At 49.5% G+C, this 21,839-nt stretch overlaps 1 protein-coding gene and 1 pseudogene across 2 annotated transcripts in view; both read right to left on the reverse strand.

Moving 5' to 3' along the window:
• Positions 1-723: 723 nt before the first annotated feature.
• The window catches only part of OPA3 (outer mitochondrial membrane lipid metabolism regulator OPA3), a 57,425-nt gene continuing 36,309 nt past the window's right edge, over positions 724-21,839 (reverse strand). The window contains exon 2 of the mRNA XM_010377472.2: positions 724-2,390. Within this exon, the coding sequence (XP_010375774.1) occupies positions 1,990-2,390 (401 nt within the window). The 3' untranslated portion in view covers positions 724-1,989. The remainder of the gene's footprint in view (positions 2,391-21,839) is intronic.
• Positions 10,424-11,223, reverse strand: LOC115900715 (annotated as a pseudogene). Its single transcript, XR_004060391.1, has one exon. The product of XR_004060391.1 is annotated as a 60S ribosomal protein L7a pseudogene (transcript).

Below are 21,839 nucleotides of genomic sequence, written 5' to 3' on the forward strand. Positions count from 1 at the left end.
CCTCCTCCACTCTGCCACTCTCCCAACTTCTTTCCTTTTTTTTTTTTTTTTTTTTTTTTAATGTGTTGGGGTCTTGCTCTTTCACCCAGGCCAGAGTGTAGTGGCCGGATCACAGCTCACTGCAGCCTTGAACTCCTGGGCTCAAGGGATCCTCCTGCCTCAGCCTCCGAAGTAGCTGGGACTACAGGTGCTTGCTACGACGCCCAGCTAATTTTTTTTTTTTTTTTTTTTTTTTTTTTGAGACGGAGTCTCGCTCTGTCGCCCGGGCTGGAGTGCAGTGGCCAGATCTCAGCTCACTGCAAGCTCCGCCTCCCGGATTCAAGCCATTCTCCTGCCTCAGCCTCCCGAGTAGCTGGGACTACAGGCGCCCGCCACCTCGCCCGGCTAGTTTTTTGTATTTTTTTTAGTAGAGACGGGGTTTCACCATGTTAGCCAGGATGGTCTCGATCTCCTGACCTCGTGATCCGCCCGTCTCGGCCTCCCAAAGTGCTGGGATTACAGGCTTGAGCCACCGCGCCCGGCCTCCAGCTAATATTTTTATTTTTCGTAGAGATGTGGTCTTGCTATGTTGCCCAGACTGGTCTCTAACTCCTGGCCTCGAGCAGTCCTCTTGCTTTGGCCTCCTAAAGTGCTGGAACTGCAGGCGTGAGCCACTGTGTCCGACCTTCTTTCCTAATTTCAGTGACATTTTGCAGACGCACATCATGATTCTCAGGCACATTCTTAAGATCTTTACCCCAGAGCTCCTTTAATTATAACACGCTGACAGTCTATGTAAAAAGTAGCATTCAGAGTCACAGAGCTCACCCACGCCCCCTTCAGTTGTCGGGTGGGTAGGTCATATGCCCTGGTGGAATACCCCGCTTGGACAGGGGGACCTCAGGGCTGAGGGACCGGTAGTCCCCCTGGAGGAGGCATGTGCAAGAAGGAGGGCGGAGGGAGACCTGGGCCAGTCCAAAGGTAGGAAGAAAGGGCGATTCCTGAGTACTCTGAGGGGCAGATTTGGAGGGAAGGTGGGCGAACTGACGATGACTTAGGTAGTAGAGGGACAGGCCGGTCCCTAGCAAAGGCAACTGAAGAGGACAGCGAGGGATGACCGGATAAAAGGACAGTAGCAGTAGGTCCAGGACTGGGGACTGGTGAGCTAGAATGGACTAGCCCTGGTCAAGATGGGTTTTTCCTCCCAAAAGGCCACGTCCTGCTGGAACAGACTACAGAATGGAGGCGTCGCCCTGGAAGACCCAGCATAGCCATGCCAGTAGGGTGCGCCATAGGCGGAAGAAGAGGGGGGTTCTGTTGGGTCGATCCACGCAGGGAGGGGAGGATGACAATGGCAGGTACTAAGATGGATTAAGGTCAGGAGCCACAGGGTGGTGACTCATTGGAGCTAACACTGTGCAGGATTCACCCCCACCTCCCTTCCCCCTAAGATTGAGGTAGATGGAAGGGGGCGGGTCGGGAAGTCCGTACGAACTTTGTGCATCTTTACAATGGTCTGTACCAATGAGGTGGAGGTAGGGGGTGTTTGGTGCAAAGGATGAGCGTCCAAGGGGAAGGCTCCACTCAGGTGAGTGAGGGTGCGGGTGACAGAATGAGAGGTGGCTAAATCCAGGTGCAGAATCCAATTTTCTTTTGCCAAAAGAGGTGGACGTCCTGCTGGCCTACCTAGCCGAATGGAGGTGGGGTCTGATAAAAGACGCTGTCTTTCCAAAGTGCTCAACCAATGCGCTGGCAGGGGCGGGGTGGGAGAGGGCGGGTTCCTTCTTGGAACGTTCCACCTGCAGGAGGCGAGTCCCAGTGGAAGGTACCACTGGAGCAGTTTAGTAGGGAGATTGGGTCGGCTTCAGCCCAGGATCTCTCCGGCGCCCTCGAAGGACTGGGTGGTGTCAGCTGGGCCGGTCCAGGATGGGACAGTGCGGAGAATAGGCCAATACGGAGAATTCGCAGTCCAGGCAGTAGTCACCTCCAAGACCAGGGCCCCGAGACCTCCTATTTCTCCGACGCCGGCACAACTGGGGGCGCAGGCGGCGGGTCTGGGAGGCAGAGGTGGGCTCGCACCTCTTGCAGCTGAGCGCGCAGCTCCTCCAGGGCGAGCTGCATCTGCGTGGCCTGCACCTGCGTCTGCAGCTCCTCGAGCGCCAGTCCCAAGTGGCCCATCTCGCCCCGCAGCTCCTCCCTGGCAATGCGTCGCTCCTTTTCCTTGCGGCGCTGCTTCAACTGGTGGCGCCAGTACTCCAGCATCAGGCAGCTGCAGGCGGTGATGAAGATGATGCCCTCGCCGAGCAGCTCCGCGCCCAGCTCGGCGGCTGCCCCCTCGTTCAGTGGCTTGACGGCAGCGGCATTGAAGCCCATGATGCGCATTTTGGTCCGCATCTCCAGCCAGTGGTACACTGCGGGGAAAGACCGGAGTCAGGGATCTTTTGCAGGGCAGCCTCCTGCAAGCTCAGCCACTCTGTACCTCGATGTCCCCGATGTAGCAATGGGGATGTGATCCCCACAATCGGACGCGTGCTGGAGGAGGAGCCTTAACGAAGACAAGCGCAGGCCTCACACCCAGAATCCTCTAGGGAAAACTTCCTTAACTAATGACTTACTCACGTGAACGTGGAGTGTCAGCTTTTGCATCTTTATAAACACAGAAGATGCTGATGCTCTTTTGTTTTATTTCTTTAATTTTTCTTCTTTTGAGCCAGGGTTTCGCTCTATCGTCCAGGCTGGAGTGCAGTGCCGATATCACGGCTCACTGTAGCCTCAAATTCCTGGGCTCAAGCGATCCGCCTCCTGCCTCAGCCTCCAGAGTAACTGGGACAACGTGTGCGCGCCATCATACCTGGCTAATTATTAATATTTTTTTTTTTTTTTTTTTTGTAGAAACGGGGTTTCCTTGCGTTGCCCAGGCTGGTCTCGAACTCCTGGACTCAAGTGATCTTCCTGCCAAAGCCTCCCGAAGTGCTGGGTCTACAGGTGTGAGCCACAGTGCCCAGCCCTGAGGCTAACTCTTAATTCCATCAAGAATTCATACTTCGCTGGGCGCGGTGGCTCACACCTGTATTCCCAGCACTTTGAAAGGCTGAGACAGGTGGCTCAGTTGAGGTCAGGAGTTTGAGACCAACCTGGCCAACATGGCGAAACCCTGACTCTACTAAAAATACAAAAATTAGCCGGGCGTGATGGCGCGTGCCTCTAATACTAGCTACTCTGGAGGCTGAGGCAGGAGAATCGCTTGAAACCGGGAGGCAGAGGCTGCAGTGAGCCGAGATCATGTTACTGTACTCCAATCTGGGAGACAGAGCGAGACTCCATTTCAAAAATAAAAATAAAATTGTAACTTGATTTTTCACTGCATTCCCCCCCAACCCCATGAACTATATGGAATTCGTCACATATTCTACCTCCTTCCCTCTCCCCTCCCAATTTTTACAAGTGGTTTTTATTTTTATTCTTTTACTGTTTATTTTTATTTATGTATTTTTTTTTTTTTATTGAGACAGGGTCTTGCTCTGTTGCCCAGGTTGTAGTGCAGTGGCACCATCTCAGCTTGCTGCAACCTCCACCTCCCAGGTTCAAGCGATTTCCAGCTAATTTTTGTATTTTCAGTAGAGACGGGTTTTCACAATCTTGGCCAGGCTGGTCTCGAACTTCTGACCTCAAATAATCCATCTGCCTCAGCCTCCCAAAGTGCTAGGATTACAAACGTGAGCCACCACGCCCAGCCTTTATTTATTTATTTATTATTTATTTATTTGTTTTGAGACAGAGTCTCACTCTGTCCCCCAGACTGGAGTGCAGTGGTGTGATCTCAGCTCGCTGCAGCCTCTGCCTCCCAGATTCAAGCCATTCTGGTGCCTTAACCTCCCAAGTAGCTTGGATCAATGGCGTGCGACATCATGTCAGCTACTTTTTTTTTTTTTTTGTATTTTTAGTAGCGACAGGGTTTCACTATGATGGTCAGGCTGGTCTCGAACTCCTGACCTCAAGTGATCCATCTGCCTCAGCCTCCCAAAGTGCTGGGATTATAGGCATGAGCCACCACGCCCAGACTATTTTTTTTACTGTTTATCGGTAACCTATGTAATTGCTTTGTGCAATGCTTTGTGCTGCCTGAAATTGAAAATATAGACCATGTAAAATATGAAGGTTATGGAAATACTAATCCTGTAGATCCATAATGAAGATGTATTTTTATTTCACTAAACCAGTGGTGTGTGAAGCATTATCATTAAATGCCAGCTGTACTCACTACTTCATATCGTGCCACATTTTTGTTTTCTTTTATTTCAACTTGGACGTTACTGTATGAAGGTTTTACTTTTTCCTAGAATGATGATTCTCAAACTATGCAACCTACAAAAATTCACCATGGGACTAAGATCATCCAGATGTTTGGTCCTATTCTGTTTATTAAATAAATAGTCATGGACACACTGGCTGTTCTCTGGGCTGCTGCAGGACTGTTCTCCTTCATACTGCTCCTCCTGTTTTGAGGAACTTGCATCCTCTTTGTTAAATTTCATTCTAGTTTTCCTGGAGTATATCCCTAAATACATTTTGCAGAAAGGATGCTTAGTACCTCAGTGTTTTGAGTCCTTGAATATCTGAAATATCTTTTTCCACCTTCACATTAGATTAGATGATAAATTCTAGCCCCAGAATGACTAGTTCTTTTTTTTTTTTTTTTTTTTTTTTTTTGAGACGGAGTCTCGCTCCGTCACCCAGGCTGGAGGCAGTGGCACAATCTCGGCTCACTGCAAGCTCTGCCTCCCGGGTTCACGCCATTCTCCTGCCTCAGCCTCCCGAGTAGCTGGGACTACAGGTGCCCGCCACCACACCCGGCTAATTTTTTTTTGCATTTTTAGTAGAGACGGGGTTTCACCGTGTTAGCCAAGATGGTCTCGATCTCCTGATCTTGTGATCCGCCCGCCTCCGCCTCCCAAAGTGCTGGGATTACAGGCGTGAGCCACCGCGCCCGGCGTAGAATGACTAGTTCTAAATCCTATTCCTCAGCAGTTTGGTGGCCTGGTTCCATGATGTGTAAAGGCAAACGGGCTTGTTGTCATCCCTGTGGCACTTACATTGCACCAAGATGGATGTTTTTCTCATTCCCCTTACTTTAAACTACTTTAAACTATCTTCTATCCAAATTCTGTTTCTCTCTTTAGCCCTTTGAATTTTTCTTGTCTGCTCAGTAAAGGATTAACCTCACCCAAATAGAGGTCTGACTTTTGCCTTTTACTCCTGGGAGGTAATTTTTTAGTTCTTGGAATGTACAGCCTGAGTTTACATGGGGACTTGGGCCACACCAAATGGTTTGTGCTAATAGTGGTGATTTATGGTAGGGGCTTTGGGCCATGTGGTATCAGCTTAACCTTCAGAGGGGCTAGAATCTAAGGGGAGCCACACAAGAGGTCAGCCTTATCCACATGCCTATCCCTATTAAAAACCCTAGACACCGAGGCTCAGGGATTCTTCCCTGATGGGTGATATCATGTCACTCATCATTACTGGGAGAAGTTAGTGCTGTCCACAACTGCACCAGGTATTAAACTGGCACTTGGAACTCTCCTGGACCCATGGACTTCTTCCCTGGGCTGATTGTAATCTGATTCTTTTCACTGTAATGAGCCACAACCATGAGAATAACTGATCCTAGTGAGTTCTGTGAGTCTTTCTAGCAAATTACTGAAACTGATGGTGGCCTTGGAGACTCCTGGGCTTGCAGTCAATGTCAGAAGTGAGGGTGGTCTTGGTGATCCCCTAACTGTGTCTTATCCGTTGCCTCCTCTCCATTTTCTCCTACCTTTCTCCTACCCTGTCCCAGTCTGGAATGCCACCCTGCACTGATCTCATTTTCCTTTCCTGTGTTTTTCATTGCTCCTTTTTGTTACACCAGTGGGAGGTTTTGTTGACTTTTCAGAACTTATTTTTCCCCCTGATTTTCACAGTCTTCATTTAAAATTTGATTATAAAATGTCCAAACATACAGGGAAGTTTAGTGTCCATTGGGCTTTAAAATTATTTTATTTTTCTGGCCGGGCGCGGTGGCTCAAGCCTGTAATCCCAGCACTTTGGGAGGCCGAGACGGGCGGATCACGAGGTCAGGAGATCGAGACCATCCTGGCTAACACGGTGAAACCCCGTCTCTACTAAAAAACACAAAAAACTAGCCGGGCGAGGTGGTGGGCGCCTGTAGTCCCAGCTACTCGGAGGCTGAGGCAGGAGAATGGCATAAACCCGGGAGGCGGAGCTTGCAGTGAGCTGAGAACCGGCCACTGCACTCCAGCCCGGGCAACAGAGCGAGACTCCGTCTCAAAAAAAAAAAAAAAAAAATACAAAAAACTAGCCGGGTGAGGTGGGGGGTGCCTGTAGTCCCAGCTACTCAGGAGGCTGAGGCAGGAGGAGGCAAACCCGGGAGGTGGAGCTTGCAGTGAGCTGAGATCCAGCCACTGCACTCCAGCCTGGGCGACAGAGAGAGATTCTGTCTCAAATAAAAAAAAAAAGAAAAAAAAAGAATGGCCTTTTCCAGACATGTTTTTGGATCACCTGAATATGCCAGAGAAAAAAATAAACCTTAACATCTACCTCACATAATACACAAAAATTTATTCCACAGGGATTATTGATCAAAATATGAGAGGCACAAATATAACACTTTTATAAAAAAAAAAAAGTAGGAGGCTGGGTGGCTCATGTCTATAAACTCTGTGCTTTGGGAGGCCAAGGTGGGAGGATTGCTTCAGAGAAGGAGTTCAAGACCATACTGGGCAACATGGTGAAACCCCATCTCTACAAAAAATAAAAAAATTAGCCAGGTATGGTGGGGCACCTGCCACCATGCCAGGCTAATTAAAAAAAAAAAAATTATTAGAGATGGGGTTTCGTCATGTTGGTCAAGCTTGTCTCGAACTTCTTTTTTGTTTGTTGTTTTTTGAAATGTAGTCTCGCTGTGTCGCCCAGGCTGGAGTGCAGTGGTGCAACCTTGGCTCACTGCAACCTCCGCCTCCCAGCTACTCAGCAGGCTGAGCTACAAGGATCATTTAAGCCCGAGAGTTGAAGACTGTAGTGAACTGTGATGGTGCCACTGCACTCAGGCAGGCCTGGACAATAGAGCAAGACTCTGTCTCAAAAAAAAAAAAAAAAGAACTTTCATTCTTCAAAAGACACCACCAAGAGAGGGAAAAGGCAAATCATAGACTGGAAGAAGCCATTTGCAATACATCAATCTGACAAATAACTCAAATGCAGGACATACAGAGACGTCCTGCCAATCAAAAGGGGAAAGGTAGAGAACCCTCCTGCCAATCAAAAGGGGAAAGGTAGAGAACCCAGTGGAAAATTGATTGCAATACATCAATCCGACAAATAACTCAAATTCTGGACATACAGAGACCTCCTGCCAATCAAAAGGGGAAAGGTAGAGAACCCAGTGGAAAAGGACTTGACTCACAAAAGAGGACGGTATCTTTTTCTTTTTGAGATGGAGTTTTGCTCGTGTTGCCCAGGCTGGAGTACAGTGGCGTGATCTCGGCTCACTGCAACCTCCACCCTCTGGTTTCAAGCAATTCTCCTGCCTCAGCCTCTCGAGTAGCTGGGACTACAGGCACACACCACCACGCCCAGCTAATTTTTTGTATTTTTAGTAGAGACGGGGTTTCACCATGTTGGCCAGGATGGTCTCAATCTCTTGACCTCGTGATCCGCCTGCCTTGGCCTCCCAAAGTGCTGGGATTACAGGCATGAGCCACCACGCCCGGCCGGCTGGGCAGTTTCTTAAAAAGTTAAACATAGGCCAGGTACAGTGGCTTACACACCTGTATTCCCAGAACTCTGGGAGGCTACTTATCGCTTGAACCCAGGAGTTCAAGACCAACCTGGGCAACGCGGTGAAACCCCTTCTCTACAAAAACATCACAGAAGAATTTTAATATTTTCACTTTTTCTGCCACGCTCAGCTAATTTTTGTATACTTAGTAGAGATGACGTCTCACTATGTTGCCCAGACTGGTCTCAAACTCCTGACCTCAAACTATCCACCCACTTCTGTCTCCCAAAGTGCTGGGATTACAGGCATGAACACTGCACCCAGTCAAAAAACACAAAAATTAGCCGGGCATGGTGGCGCATGCCTGTAGTCCCAGCTACTGGACGGGGGTGGGGTTGAGGTTGCAGTGAGCAGAAAGTGTGTCACTGCACTCCACCCTGGGCGACAGAGCCAGACCTTGTCTCAAAAAAAAAAAAAAAGGAATGAGCTATTCATGCAATAAAATGGACCATGCATTGTATGATTTCATTTATATGAAATGCTCAAATAATGCAATCTATTGAGGCGGAAATCTATTGAGATCAGTGATTTTTAGGGGATGAAGGAAGGAGGAGAATGGAGAGTCACTGCAAATGAACGTGAGGGATCTTTTGGAGATGACGGAAATGTTCTGAAATTGGAATGTGGAGATGGTTGCATAACCATGTCAGTTTACTGAAAATCATCAAATCGTACTCTTAAAATGGGTGAGCTTTGGCCGGGTGCAGTGGCTCATGCCTGTAATACCAGCACTTTGGGAGGACAAGGCAGGTGGATCACGAGGTCAGGAGATTGAGACCATTGTGGCCAACATGGTGAAACCCCGTCTCTACTAAAAATACAAATATTAGCCGGGTGTGGTGGCAGGCACCTGTAGTCCCAGCTACTCGAGAGGCTGAGGCAGAAGAATCGCTTGAACCCAGGAGGCAGAAGTTGCAGTGAGCTGAGATCATGCCACTGCACTCCAGCCTGGGTGCCAGAGCGAGACTCTGTCTCAAAAAAATTAAAAAATAAAAAATAAAAAAATAAAAGAAAACAAAGAGTGAGTTTCATGGTGTGTAGATTATACCTTGATAAAGCTGTTTAAAAAAACAAAACAGGCCAGGGCACGGTGGCTCATACCTGTAGTCCCAGCTACTTGGGAGGTTAAAGTGGGAAGATTGCTTGAGCCTGGGAGGTTGAGGCTGCAGTGGGCTGTGACTGCACTACTGCACTGCAGCCTGGGTGACTGAATCTCAGAAAAAAAAAAGGCCAGGCGCGGCGTCTCACACGTGTAATCCCAGCACTTTGGGAGGCCAAGGCAGGCGGATCACCTGAGATCAGGTGGGCGTGGTGACAGGCGCCTGTAATCCCAGCTACTTGGGAGGCTGAGGCAGGAGAATCACTTGAACTTGGGAGGTGGAGGTTGCAGTGAGCGAAGATGGCGCCACTGCACTCCAGCCCGGGTGACAGAGAGAGACTCCGTCTCAAAACTACAAACAAGCAAAAAAGCCAGAACACCGGGGTCCAGGACCTCTCTCACTGGAATTGGCAAATACTGTCCCGAATGGTAGGTGGGTGGGTGGGGGGGTGAGGTTCACAGTCTCTATGCTGGGCCCAAGTGGATCTCACCTAACTCAGAGACCTCAGGAATGAATGTCTGTATTTCTGAGGTTTTTGATTTTCCAGAATCTAAACCCCTCTATTGGACTGGGGACACGCCACTGCTGTGAGTCCAAGTCAGGAACAGCCTGCAACAGAAACTGGAGAAACCCATGGCTTCCCCATATGGGGACTATTCTCCCACAACCAGAAGGCTGCCATATGATGTCACTGGGAACCCAGGCTCCTGGTTCAGCCCTACCCTCCTCATTACGGGGCTCTTAGCCACAAGCCCAAAAGATGCCTGCCGCCCCTCAGCATCACAGCCTCCTTCCAGGCAGGAGGTGGGGGCAGGGGGTGTAAGAGGAAGTGTATGTCTAATCTGTCACTTTTTTTTTTTTTTTTTTTTTTTTGAGACGGAGTCTCGCTCTGTCGCCCAGGCTGGAGTGCAGTGGCCGGATCTCAGCTCACTGCAAGCTCCGCCTCCCGGGTTTAAGCCATTCTCCTGCCTCAGCCTCCCGAGTAGCTGGGACTACAGGCGCCCGCCACCTCGTCTGGCTAGTTTTTTGTTTTTTTTTTAGTAGAGACGGGGTTTCACCGTGTTAGCCAGGATGGTCTCGATCTCCTGACCTCGTGATCCGCCTGTCTCGGCCTCCCAAAGTGCTGGGATTACAGGCTTGAGCCACCGCGCCTGGCCTAATCTGTCACTTTTTATGGAAAAGCCACTGAATTTTACAGAACCCCCATGCCACATAGTCATCCTGTACTATAGGGGGGTCTGAGAGGTCCATTGTTCTTGGCTGGATATGTAGTCACCCTTCATTTAATTGGGGCCTTGTGTAGCGGCTCAGGCTTGTAATCCCAGCACTATGGGAGGCCGAGGCAGGAGGATCATCTGAGTCCAGAAGTTTGAGACTAGCCTGGGCAACACAGGGAGACCTGGTCTCTACTAAAAAATAAAACAAAATAAATAAGATAAAAGTTTTTTGAAGGAAAATTTGTATTTTAATTATTTTTATGTACAGAAAACTCAATAGTGTACATTTAACCCAGTTTAGTGGCAAGTTCTTTAGCTTTTGCCTTTTCAAGCTTGGCGATACGAGCCACAGACTTGGGACCCAGGACATTGCCGCCCCAGTGACGGTGGATCTCATCGTATCTGTTGTTGTCATTGGTCCTGATAATTTCCACTGGCTTAGCCAAAGTGCCTTTGTCTTCCGAGTTCACTTGTATAAAGGCGAGAGTGGTCCAGGTCTTCTTGTGGATTAGACGTCCCAGTCTGGCCTTCCCCTTGATAATGCAGTAAGGGACCCCCATTTTACGACACAGGGCAGGCAAGAAGACAACCAGCTCGATGGGATCCACGTCGTGTGCAATCACCACCAGCTGAGCTTTCTTGTTCTCCACCAAGGTGGTGACGATGTTAACTCCTGCTCGAAGGACAGGTGGTCTCTTAGTGGGGACATCCCCTTTGCCAGCAGCTTTCTTCTCGGCCCGGGTCAACAGCCTCTGCTTCTTCTCTTGCTTTATCTCTGGTCTGTACTTGTGGGCCAGCTTAAGCAGCTGAGTAGCTGTCTGGCGGTCCAGGGCCTGGGTGAACTAGTTAATCACAGGAGGCACTTCCAGTCGCTTATAGAGGATGGCTCTCTGCCGCTGCAACCTGATATAGCAGGGCCATTTCACAAAGACGGTGAGGTCTCTTTTGGGCTGGATGTCCTGTCCAATGTCAAAATTCTTAGGACTTTTCTCAAACGGGATTCACCACTTTCTTGGCCTCCTGCTTTTTCACGACAGCAGGGGCCAGAGCCACCTTCTTTCCCTTGGCCTTCTTTCCTTTCGGCATCTTGGGCGGCGGGAGGAGCAAGATAAATTTTTTTTAGAGTCTCACTCTGCTAGCCAGGCTGGAGTGCAGTGGTGCAATGATGGCTCATTGAAGCCTCGACCTCCTGGGCTCAAGCAAACCTCCTGCCTCAGCCTCCTGAGTAGCTGGGACTATGGGCACGCACCACCACACCTGGCGCATTTTAAAACATTTTATAGAAATAGGGTCTCACTATGTTTCTCAGGCTAGTCTTGGACTCCTAGGCTCAAGCGATCCTCCCACCTTGGCCTCCCAAAGTGCTGATATTACAGGTGTGAACCACCATACCTGGCCTGAACCTGAAATCTTGGGGAAGGCTTCAAGGATACAAAGAGACCCCAAGGATCCATGTTAGGGTGTGGGGTAGGTCCAGGGCAGTGGTGGGGGGGTGGTACCCATGGTGCTGACAGCCCTCTGACCTTGGAGTCCCCCAGTGCTTCATGCTTGCTGCAACCCAACAGACAGACTCCTTGCTGAGAAGTGGCTGCCCAGCCAAGGACTATAGTTAGGTGCAGTTAGGTGTGGTCAGGGCACCAAGTTCTAGGAAAAATAAGCCAGCCAAGTGAAGTGGGTTACTTCCAGCCCTGGTCCATACAAGCCATGCTGTGATCCTCATGAAGACCATCCCCAGGCTGACCTTGAAATAAACACACTGAAGATAGCAGAGTTGCAACAGCCTGAGTCCCTGAATGACTGTGTGGAGGAGGAGGGCTGCCCTGCCAACCTGTTCCCAGCTAGTACAGCTGTGCATTGCTTAATGACAGGGACACGGTCTGAGAAAGGCACTGTTTGGTGATTTCGTCATTGTGCAAACATCACAGAGTGGGCTTACACAAACACAGAGTGTGGCCTGCTACACACCTAGGCTACGTGGTTGAGCTTTCTGCTCCTAGGCCATAAATCTAAACAGCATGTGACTGTACTGAAAATTGCAGGGAGTTATAACACAATGGTAAGTATTTGCATGTCTAGACACATCTAAACGTAGAAGAGGTACAGTAAAAATACGCTATTATCATTTTACGAGACCACTGTTGTATATGCGGTTTGTTGTTGACAGAAACCTCATTATGTGGTACATTACTTCACTGTTTTGGTTTTTTTTTTTTTTTTTTTTTTTTGAGATGGAGTCTCGCTCTGTCACCAGGCTGGAGTGCGGTGACGCGATCCCGGCTCACTGCAACCTCCACCTCCCTGGTTCAAGCGATTCTCCTGCCCCAGCCTCCCAAGTAGCTGGGATTACAGGCACGCGCCACCAAGCCCAGCTAATTTTAGTATTTTTAGTAGAGACAAGTTTCACCATGTTGGCCAGGATGGTCTCGATCTCCTGACCTCGCAATCCACCCACCTTGGCTTCTCAAAGTGCTGGGATTACAGGTGTGAGCCACCATGCCTGGCCCATGACTTCACTGTTTTATTTTGTTTGTTTATTTATTTATTTATTTTTGAGACAGGGTCTCACTCTGTTGCCCAGGCTGGAGTGCAGTGGCAGAATCTCAGCTCACTGCAAGCTGCAACTCTCCAGCTCGAGCAGCCGTCCCACCTCAGCCTCCTGAGTATCTGGGACTAGAGGAGCAAGCCACCACATGTGACTAACTTTTGTATTTTTGTAGAGATAGCATCTCTGTATATTGCCCAGGGGCTGGTCTCAAACTCCTGTGCTCAAGTGATCCTCCAGCTTTGGCCTCCCTAAGTGCTGGGATTACAAGCATGAGCTACCACGACTGGCCTATTTTTATTTTTAATTTTAATTTTTTTTTCTTTTTTTTGAGACAGAGTCTCGCTCTGTTGCCCAGGCTTGAGTGCAGTCATGCAATCTTGGCTCACTGCAACCTCCAACTTCTGGGTTTCAGTGATTCTCCTGCCTCAGCCCCCTGAGTACCTGGGATTACAGGCACACATCACCACGCTTAATTTTTGTATTTTTAGCAGAGATGGAGTTTCACCATGTTGGTCAGGCCAGTTTCGAACTCCTGACCTCAAGTGATCTGCCCACCTTGGCCTCCCAAAGTACTGGGATTACAGGCGTGAGCCACTGTGCCCAGCTGTATTTTAATTTTTATGATTTATTTTTATTTGTAGAGGAGGAGTCTTGGTATGTTGCCCAGGCTGTTCTCCAACTCCTGAGCTCAAGCAATCCTCCTGCCTGAGCCTCCCAAAGTGCTGGGATTACAGGTGTGAGCACTGCAACTGGCCGACGTTACTGTTTTAAGAGCAAGAAGGAAACTCCATTCACTCAGTATCATTACACATCTTGGGTCTCTGTTACAGAATCGGCATCTGTAACTATAAACCTCTCAAGGTTCCTGCTGGTTTTCTTAGCCAGTGAGCTACCTGATATCCTTCCAGTAAGTTCTTTTTCTGCTTCAGTTAGCCCAGGAAGGTTCCTGTTGCTGGCAATGCAGAGTCATTTTGCAACTGTTTACTCTGGGCTAAGCAGCTTCCTAAGTGTTTTGCATGTATTGATTGATTCACTTTCATAATAACCTCACAAAGGAAGTTCTGTTATCAGGCACAAGATACCCAGTGACTGGCCCAAGCTCACCCTACTGAGGCATAGCTAGGGACTGACTCCAAGCATTTTGGGATCAGAGCCCATGCCCTTCCCATGATGCTTCACTGCTCTCGAGACAAACAATCTAAGCCTAAAAAGACTGCACGCTCCATGCACGTTCATAGCAGCCCTATTCATAGCCACCACGCGGCGGAGACAACCCCAACGTTCAACAGAGGTATGAAGAAACAAATTGTGCTCTAGCCTTACAATGGACTATTATTCAGCCATAAAAAGGGATGATGGGGGCCAGGCGCGGTGGCTCACGCCTATAATCCCAGCACTTTGGGAGGGCGAGGCAGGCGGATCATCTGAGGTCGGGAGTTCGACAGCAGCCTGACCAACATGATGAAACACTGTCTCCACTAAAAATACAACATTTGTCCAGGCGCAGTGGCTCACACCTGTAATCCCAGCACTTTGGGAGGCCAAGGCAGGCCGATCACCTGAGGTCAGGAGTTCAAGACCAGCTTGACCAACATGGAGAAACCCCATCTCTACCAAAAATACAAAATGAGCTGGGCGTGGTGGCGCACGCCTGTGATCCCAGCTACTCAGGAGGCTGAGGCAGAAGAATCGCTTGAACCTGGGAGGTGGAGGTTGCAGTGAGCTGAGATCATGCCATTGCACTCCAGCCTGGGCAACAAGAGTGAAACTCTGTCTCAAAATAAATAAATAAATAAATAAATAAATAAATAAATAAATAAATAAAGGAAATTAACCGGGCATGGTGGTGCATGCCTGTAATCCCAGCTACTTGGGAGGCTGAGGCAGGAGAATCGCTTGAACCCGGGAGGCGGAGGTTGTGGTGAGCCAAGATCGTGCCATTGCACTCCAGCCTGGGCAACAAGAGGAAAATTCCATCTCAAAAAAACAAAAACAAACAAACAAAAAAAACAAAAATTAGCCAGGTGTGGTGGCGGGCGCCTGTAATCCCAGCTACTCAGGAGGCTGAGGCAGGAGAATTACTTGAACCCGGGAGGCGGAGGTTGTAGTGAGCCGAGATGGCACCACTGCACTCCAGCCTGGGTGACAGAGGGAGACTCCATCTCAAAAAAATAAATAAATAAATAAAGGAAATCAAATCAAGACAAGGCAGGATGGGAGTCTACTTCAAAACAGAGAAAAAAGGGGATGCTTGTGGTGGCTCACACCTGTAATCCTAGCACTTTGGGAGCTGAGAAGAGTGGATGGCATGAGCCCAGGAGTTCATGACCAGCCTGGGCAACATAGAGATACCCATCTCTACAAAAAATTAAGAAATTAGCTGAGTGTGGCTGTGGCACACCTGTAGTCCCAGCTACTCTGGAGGATGACATGGGATGATTGCTTGAGCCTAGGAGGCTGAGGCTGCAGTGAGCTGTGATTATATCACCGCACTCCAGCCTGGGTGACAGAGCAAGACACTGTCCAAAACAAAACAAACAAACAAACAAAAAACAAAAACAAAAACAAAAAAACAAGCAAAAACAAAACAAAAAACAGAGGCTGAGCACAGTGGCTCACATCTATAATCCCAGCTTAAAAGTCTCTTCCCAGAGTAAAATTTAGTCTTTACGCTGGCCCAACACAGCCCACGTTATACAGGTTTGTATAACACATACATCATATGTACATGCTTTTCTTTCTTCCTTTTCTTTTTTTTTTTTTTTTGAGACGGAGTCTCACTCTGTCACCCAGGCTGGTGTGCAGTGGTGCAATCTTGGCTCACTGCAACCTCTGCCTCTCGGGTTCAAGCGATTCTCCTGCCTCGACCTCCCAAGTAGCTGGGACTACAGGGGCGCCCGCCACCACACCCGGATAATTTTTTTGTATTTTTAGTAGAGACGGGGTTTCACCATGTTGCCCAGGCTGGTCTCGAATTCCTGAGATTAGGAAATCTTCCCACCTAGGCCTCACTAAGTGCTGGGATTACAGGTGTGACAGGCCATGCTTTTCTATAAGAAACAAAATAAAGGAGAATATAAAGTAACAAAGTTGGCCTGTAATACCAGCACTTTGGGAGGCCGAGGTGGGCGGATCACGAGGTCAGGAGATTGAGACCATCCTGGCTAACACGGTGAAACCCCGTCTCTACTGAAAATACAAAAATTAGCCAGGCATGGTGGCAGGCGACTGTAGTTTCAGCTACTCGGGAGGCTGAGGCAGGAGAATGGCGTGAACCCGGGAGGCGGAGCTTGCAGTGAGCTGAGATTTTGCCACTGCACTCCAGCCTGGGCAACAGAGCGAGACTCTGTCTCAAAAAAAAAGTAACAGTTGCCCATCACACATAAGAGCAATTATTATTCAGAGAAACTTATTCTAACAAGACATATAACATATAATGCATGATATTAACATATCATCAATGTGTTATAGAACACACATAATGGGTTTCATACGTTTATAATATATATTAAGTATATACAATGCACATATATATGTATTCTTCATGAAATGGAATATAAGAAAATAGGAAATAGGAACTGCAAATATTAAGGGTAATTATTTAATGAAACTTTCATTCGAATGATATGTACATAAGCATATACACTACATATAATATATGATTTATGTTACATGACATAAAATACATATTTTATATTCCATTGTATGTCACATAATACATGAATTGTATACTTTTAAAATACAATTATAAATTATTGTATAAATATGCACACGATGGATTATACAAACTCTGCTTTTTTTATTTTGAGACAGGGTCTCACTTTGTCCCCCAGGCTGGAGTGCTGGGGCATGATCTCAGTTCACTGCAGCCTCAACCACCCGGGTTCAAGCGATCCTCCTGCCTCAGCTCCCCAAGTAGCTGAGACTACAGGTGTGTGCCACCATGCCTGGACTAATTTTTTTTTGTTTTTGTTTTTTTGAGACCAAGTCTTGCTCTGGCACCTGGACTGGAGTGCAGGTGGTGCAATCTTGGCTCACTGCAACGTCCACCTCCCGGGCTCAAGCAATTCTCCTATGTCAGCCTCCCAAGTAGCTGGGATTACAGACGTGCACCACCACACGCGGCTAATGTTTGTATTCTTATTAGAGACGGGGTTTCACCATGTTGGCCAGGCTGGTCTCAAACTCCTGACTTCAAGTGATCCTCCCACCTCAGTCTTCCAAAATACTGAGATTACAGGCGTGAGCCACCGCGCCTGGCCTAAAACTCTGCTTCTTATTGTGGCACGTGGCTGTAGATTGAGGTGGAGGTTCTGAGATCTGCATGCAGTGGGGGTTACTGCTGAGCGCTGGGGATATTTCCTGTGGGGAAGGAGGGAGGGAGGGAGAACTCCGCAGGGGGGGAAGCTGAAGCCAGATGAGGTGGAAGCAGAGGCCTGAGTGATCCTGTGGGGGCTCCAGAGCTGGGATGACCTCCACAGTTGTGCCAATCAAGGCAAGGGGCAGCCTTTGCTTGCCTGGACCCCTCACCCAGCCTCTCCCCTCGCTTACTCTATTCCAGGGGAGGGTAAACTTTTTCCGTAAAGGGCCAGAGAGTACAAGGGCCCTAGGATCTCTGTGCAAATACTCAGCTCTGTCACTATACTGCAAAAGCAACCGCGGAAAACACGAAACGAATGAGCGCCTGGGTTCCAATAAGTCTTTATTTACAAAGACAGGTAGCAAGGGTCCCCTTGATTTGGCCCGAAGGCCTTGGTCAGCGAGCCACTGCTCTATTCTGACAGCCAGAACCTCTTGCTGTTCCAGGAACAGGCCAACGCCACATCTGTCCTATTTCACAGATACTCACAGCCCTCTATCTCCCTCCATCTGAAGCGCTACCTCCTCCCTGCCCACCTGTCCAGATCGGCGGTGCCCATGAGTCTGGAACTCCTCCCCTGCCCCCCATTCCTCTTAGTCCTCATCACCCCATGCTGGATTAGATCTTTCCCTTTTGATTTTTTTTTTTTTTTTTTTGAGACGGAGTCTCATTCTTATTGCCCAGGCTGGAGTGCAATGGTGCAATCTTGGCTCACTGCAACCTCCGCCTCCCGGGTTCAAGCGATTCTCCTGCCTCAGCCTCCTGAGTAGCTGGGATTACAGGCATGCACCACCACACCCTGCTAATTTTGTATTTTTAGTAGAGATGGGGTTTCTCCATGTTGGTCAGGCTGGTCTCGAACTCCCGACCTCAGGTGATCGGCTGCCTTGGCCTCCCAAATAGCTGGGATTACAGGCGTGAGCCACCGTGCCCGACCACTCTTTCCTTCTTTATTGCCGTTCTCTGGCACTAGAAAGTCGGCTCCAGTGAGGGCCTCTGCTTGCTCCCAACTGGTTCCCAGCTACTAGAACGGAGCCTGGCGCAGTCGATCCTCAATACACTCAGAGATGCCATGCTTCTCCTCTCTCTGTCCACACCAACTCCAGCTACAAGCCATTGCCACTGGGGGACCCAAGCCCGCCACTCAGTAACACAGTGAACGGCCCAAGAGTGGCTCCGTGGGCCAATAGATCAGGTTGGGGCTTACGTAAAGTCCATTTTCTCCTGGGGTGGCTCTCAGCCATCTTGCCCCCCTCCAGGCAAGGGCATGCCCTACAGAGAAACCAACAAGGGGGACAGCACGGCCTACCAGGAGATGGGAGAGGCACAGCCCTCAGGGCACCTCCCAGGGTTTTGTGAGCTGGGATGAATGGATTTATAGTCCTGAGTCACTCCGGAGGGGGGAGTCTGCATTCAGCCCAGCCCCTGCTTCCTAAACAACTATGGGGTGGGGCAGGGAACACTGGAAAATAAATGTATGTGTGAGCATCTGTAAGTAAGACTGGGTGAGGGCAGGGCTGAGGTTGTCTCTGTCACCGCTGTGACCCCAGCACGGGGTGGGGCAGTGAGTGGGTAACTCAGTGAGTTTTTTTTTTTTACGGGAGATGCTCCACCAAGGACACTGGGTCCATGCCCGGGTGCGGCACCACCTCAGTGAGTTTTCAGAGTGAAAGAATAAATAAAGGATATTTTTTCCTAAGGTTGACATGGACTTTATTTATTTATTTATTTATTTATTTATTAATTTATTTATTTATTTATTTATTTATTTATTTTGAGACGGAGTCTCGCTCTGTCGCCCAGGCTGGAGTGCAATGGCCAGATCTCAGCTCACTGCAAGCTCCACCTCCCGGGTTCCCGCCATTCTCCTGCCTCAGCCTCCTGAGTAGCTGGGACTACAGGCGCCCGCCACCTTGCCTGGCTAGTTTTTTGTATTTTTTTTTTTAGTAGAGACAGGGTTTCACCGTGTTAGCCAGGATGGTCTCGATCTCCTGACCTCATGATCCGCCCGTCTCGGCCTCCCAAACTGCTGGGATTACAGGCTTGAGCCACCGCGCCCAGCCAACCGACTTTATTTATTTATTTATTGAGAGATGGAGTCTCGCTCTGTCGCCCAGGCTACAGTGCAGTAGCATGATCTCAGCTCACTGCAACCTCGGCCTCCCAGGTTCAAGTGATTCTCCTGCCTCAGCCTCCCGAGTAGCTGGGACTACAGGTGCACGCCACCATGCCTGGCTAATTTTTGGATTTTTAGTAGAGACGAGGTTTCACCATGTTGGTCAAGCTGGTCTTGAACTCCTGACCTCAGGTGATCCACCCGCCTTGGCCTCCCAAAGTGTTGGGATTACAGGCGTGAGCCACCGCGCCCAGCCCCAAGGACTTTTTAAATATGAAAAAAGAATGCATCAACTTGAAGACAATCAGCTTCATTTACAAATTTATTCTAACCCCTCTCCCCACATTGCAAGGTATACAGAATTTTAGCTAGTAGAGCACACGAGCAGTGAATCATCCTCCGGCCTCCTGCATTTTGAGAGGACGTTCTTTCCATTTCCACACACCCTGGCCACCCCTGGCACCGCAGTGGGGGAAGTAGATGGCCCTGCTGCCCACGAGGACTGGCCGCCTGTCAGGGCAGGGCAGGACTGAGTACGAAGTCTCTGAGATGTGAGAGCAGCACTCCATCCGGGTCAGGACGGCGCTGGGGTCAGGAATTGGAGCTCCTGCCTGTCTTCACATTCCCACCTCTGTCTTTTTGTATGTGTTTGTGTGTGTGTGAGAAGACAGAGTCTCACTCTGTCACCCAGGCTGGAGTGCAGTGGTGTGATCTCAGCTCACTGCAACCTCCGCCTCCTGGGTTCAAGCAATTCTCGTGCCTCAGCCTCACGAGTAGCTGGGATTCAGGAATGTGCCACCACGCCCGGCTAATTTTTGTAGTTTTATTAGAGATGGGGTTTCGCCATATTGGCCAGACTGGTCTCTATCTCCTGACATCATGTAATCCGTCCACCTCGGCCTCTCAAAGTGCTGGGATGACAGGCATGAGCCAACCATGCCCAGCCTGGGTCACTCCCAGTTTTAAACACAGCCCCACTCAGGACCCACTCGATCAGTTCCCTCTGCTCCAACTTCTCCCCCTTTTCCAGAAGGAACGGAAATGCTGTTTCAGGTCAGGTGCGGTGGCTCACACCTGTAATCCCAGCACTTTGGGAGGCCGAGGCGGGTGGATTACCTGAGGTGAGGAGTTCAAGACCAGCCTGGACAACCTGGTGAAACCCCATCTCCACTAAAATACAAAAATTAGCCAGCCGTGGGTGGTGGGCGCATGTAATCCCAGCTACTCCGGAGGCTGAGGCGGGATAATTGGTTGAGCCTGGCAGGTGGAAGCTGCAGTGAGCCGAGATCGCAGCACTGCACTCCAGCCTGGGTGACAGAGCTAGACTCTGTCTCCAAAAAAAAAAAAAAAAAGAACAGAAAAGCTGTTTCAGAACCTGTTTCTTGGCTTTCTATCTGGGCAGATCTTGGTCCGGGCCATTTTTACCCCCTTAGAGAAAGGAGGTGAGGACGGAAGTGGGGGAAAGCCCGGCCCTCCCACTTTCACCTGCAGTTTCCTGAGAGCAGGCCCAGGTGGAATGGTCGCTCCGTTTACACAATGCTATGATCTCAGGTATGATCCGGGGCTGCTCTGAGAGGGGACAGAGAGGGTCTCCCACTATCAACACCACCTCTAGGATGGCCTGGGCCTCTGTGTAGAGATCGCCACCCCTCCCAGCCTCTGCTCAGCCATCGCCTCTCCCTCCTCACTCTGCAGTCAGGGTAATCCAAGCCACTCACTCTGCCTCTACTACTTCACTGCCCTGGGCAGTCAGCCCCTCATTGGCTGTGGCATTTCTGGCAAGTCCCTTTGCTGCTTAACCTCGGCCTTAGTTTCCCCACCTCATAGGGTGACTCTTGGGCCTCTCCCCGTCAGAACCCTTCCCATCAGAGTTTATTTTAATAAGCTCTGTACCCATTGTGGAGATCCACATGATGGTTCTCACATACAGCCTCAGGATGCCTTCATCACCTTGCGGCTCCTCTAATTAGGAGACAGCTACAGTCAGAAGGGCAGACTGCAGGCTAGTGGGTCCCACCCGCCCCCCGCTTCAGTGGCAGATCCGGGAAGAGAAGCCCAGTAGCAAAGGGTGGTTCCTGGACTGTTCCTCTCAGCTAGCGGGAAGGCTAAATGGCCCGCAGGGTTGGCGGGAGTCCCAGGGTACTTTTTTTCTAAGAAAGGGTCTCGCTCTCTCATCCAGGCTGTAGTATAGTGGCGCAATCACAGCTCGCTGCACCCTCAACCTCCAGGGCTCACGTGATCCTCCTGCCTCAGCCTCCCAAGTAGCTGGGACTACAGGCATGCACCACCGCACCTGGCTAATTTTATTTTATTTTTGTAGAGATGGGTTCTCACTATGTTGCCCAGGCTGGTCTTCAGCTCCTGGGCTCAAAGAGATCCCTCCTGCCTTGGTCTCCCAAAGTGCCAAGATTACAGGTGTGAGCCACTGCACCTGGACACCAGCATACTCTTGGGGTGAGGAGGAGTATGGGCTGAATGGCTTGAATGGTGGACCCCCAACAGACAGGTCCACATACTAACCCCCAGGACCTGTACTTAAGACAGTTTATTTGGAAAAAGTGTTTTTTTTAGATGCAATTAAGGGTCTTGAGGTGGGATCACCCTGAACTCAAGATGGGCCCTAAATACAATGACAGGTGTTCTGGTAAGTGACAAAACAGAAGAGGGAAAAGGCCATGTGAA

This window comes from Rhinopithecus roxellana, chromosome 12 (assembly GCF_007565055.1).
Source record: "Rhinopithecus roxellana isolate Shanxi Qingling chromosome 12, ASM756505v1, whole genome shotgun sequence".
Taxonomy (NCBI): domain Eukaryota; kingdom Metazoa; phylum Chordata; class Mammalia; order Primates; family Cercopithecidae; genus Rhinopithecus; species Rhinopithecus roxellana.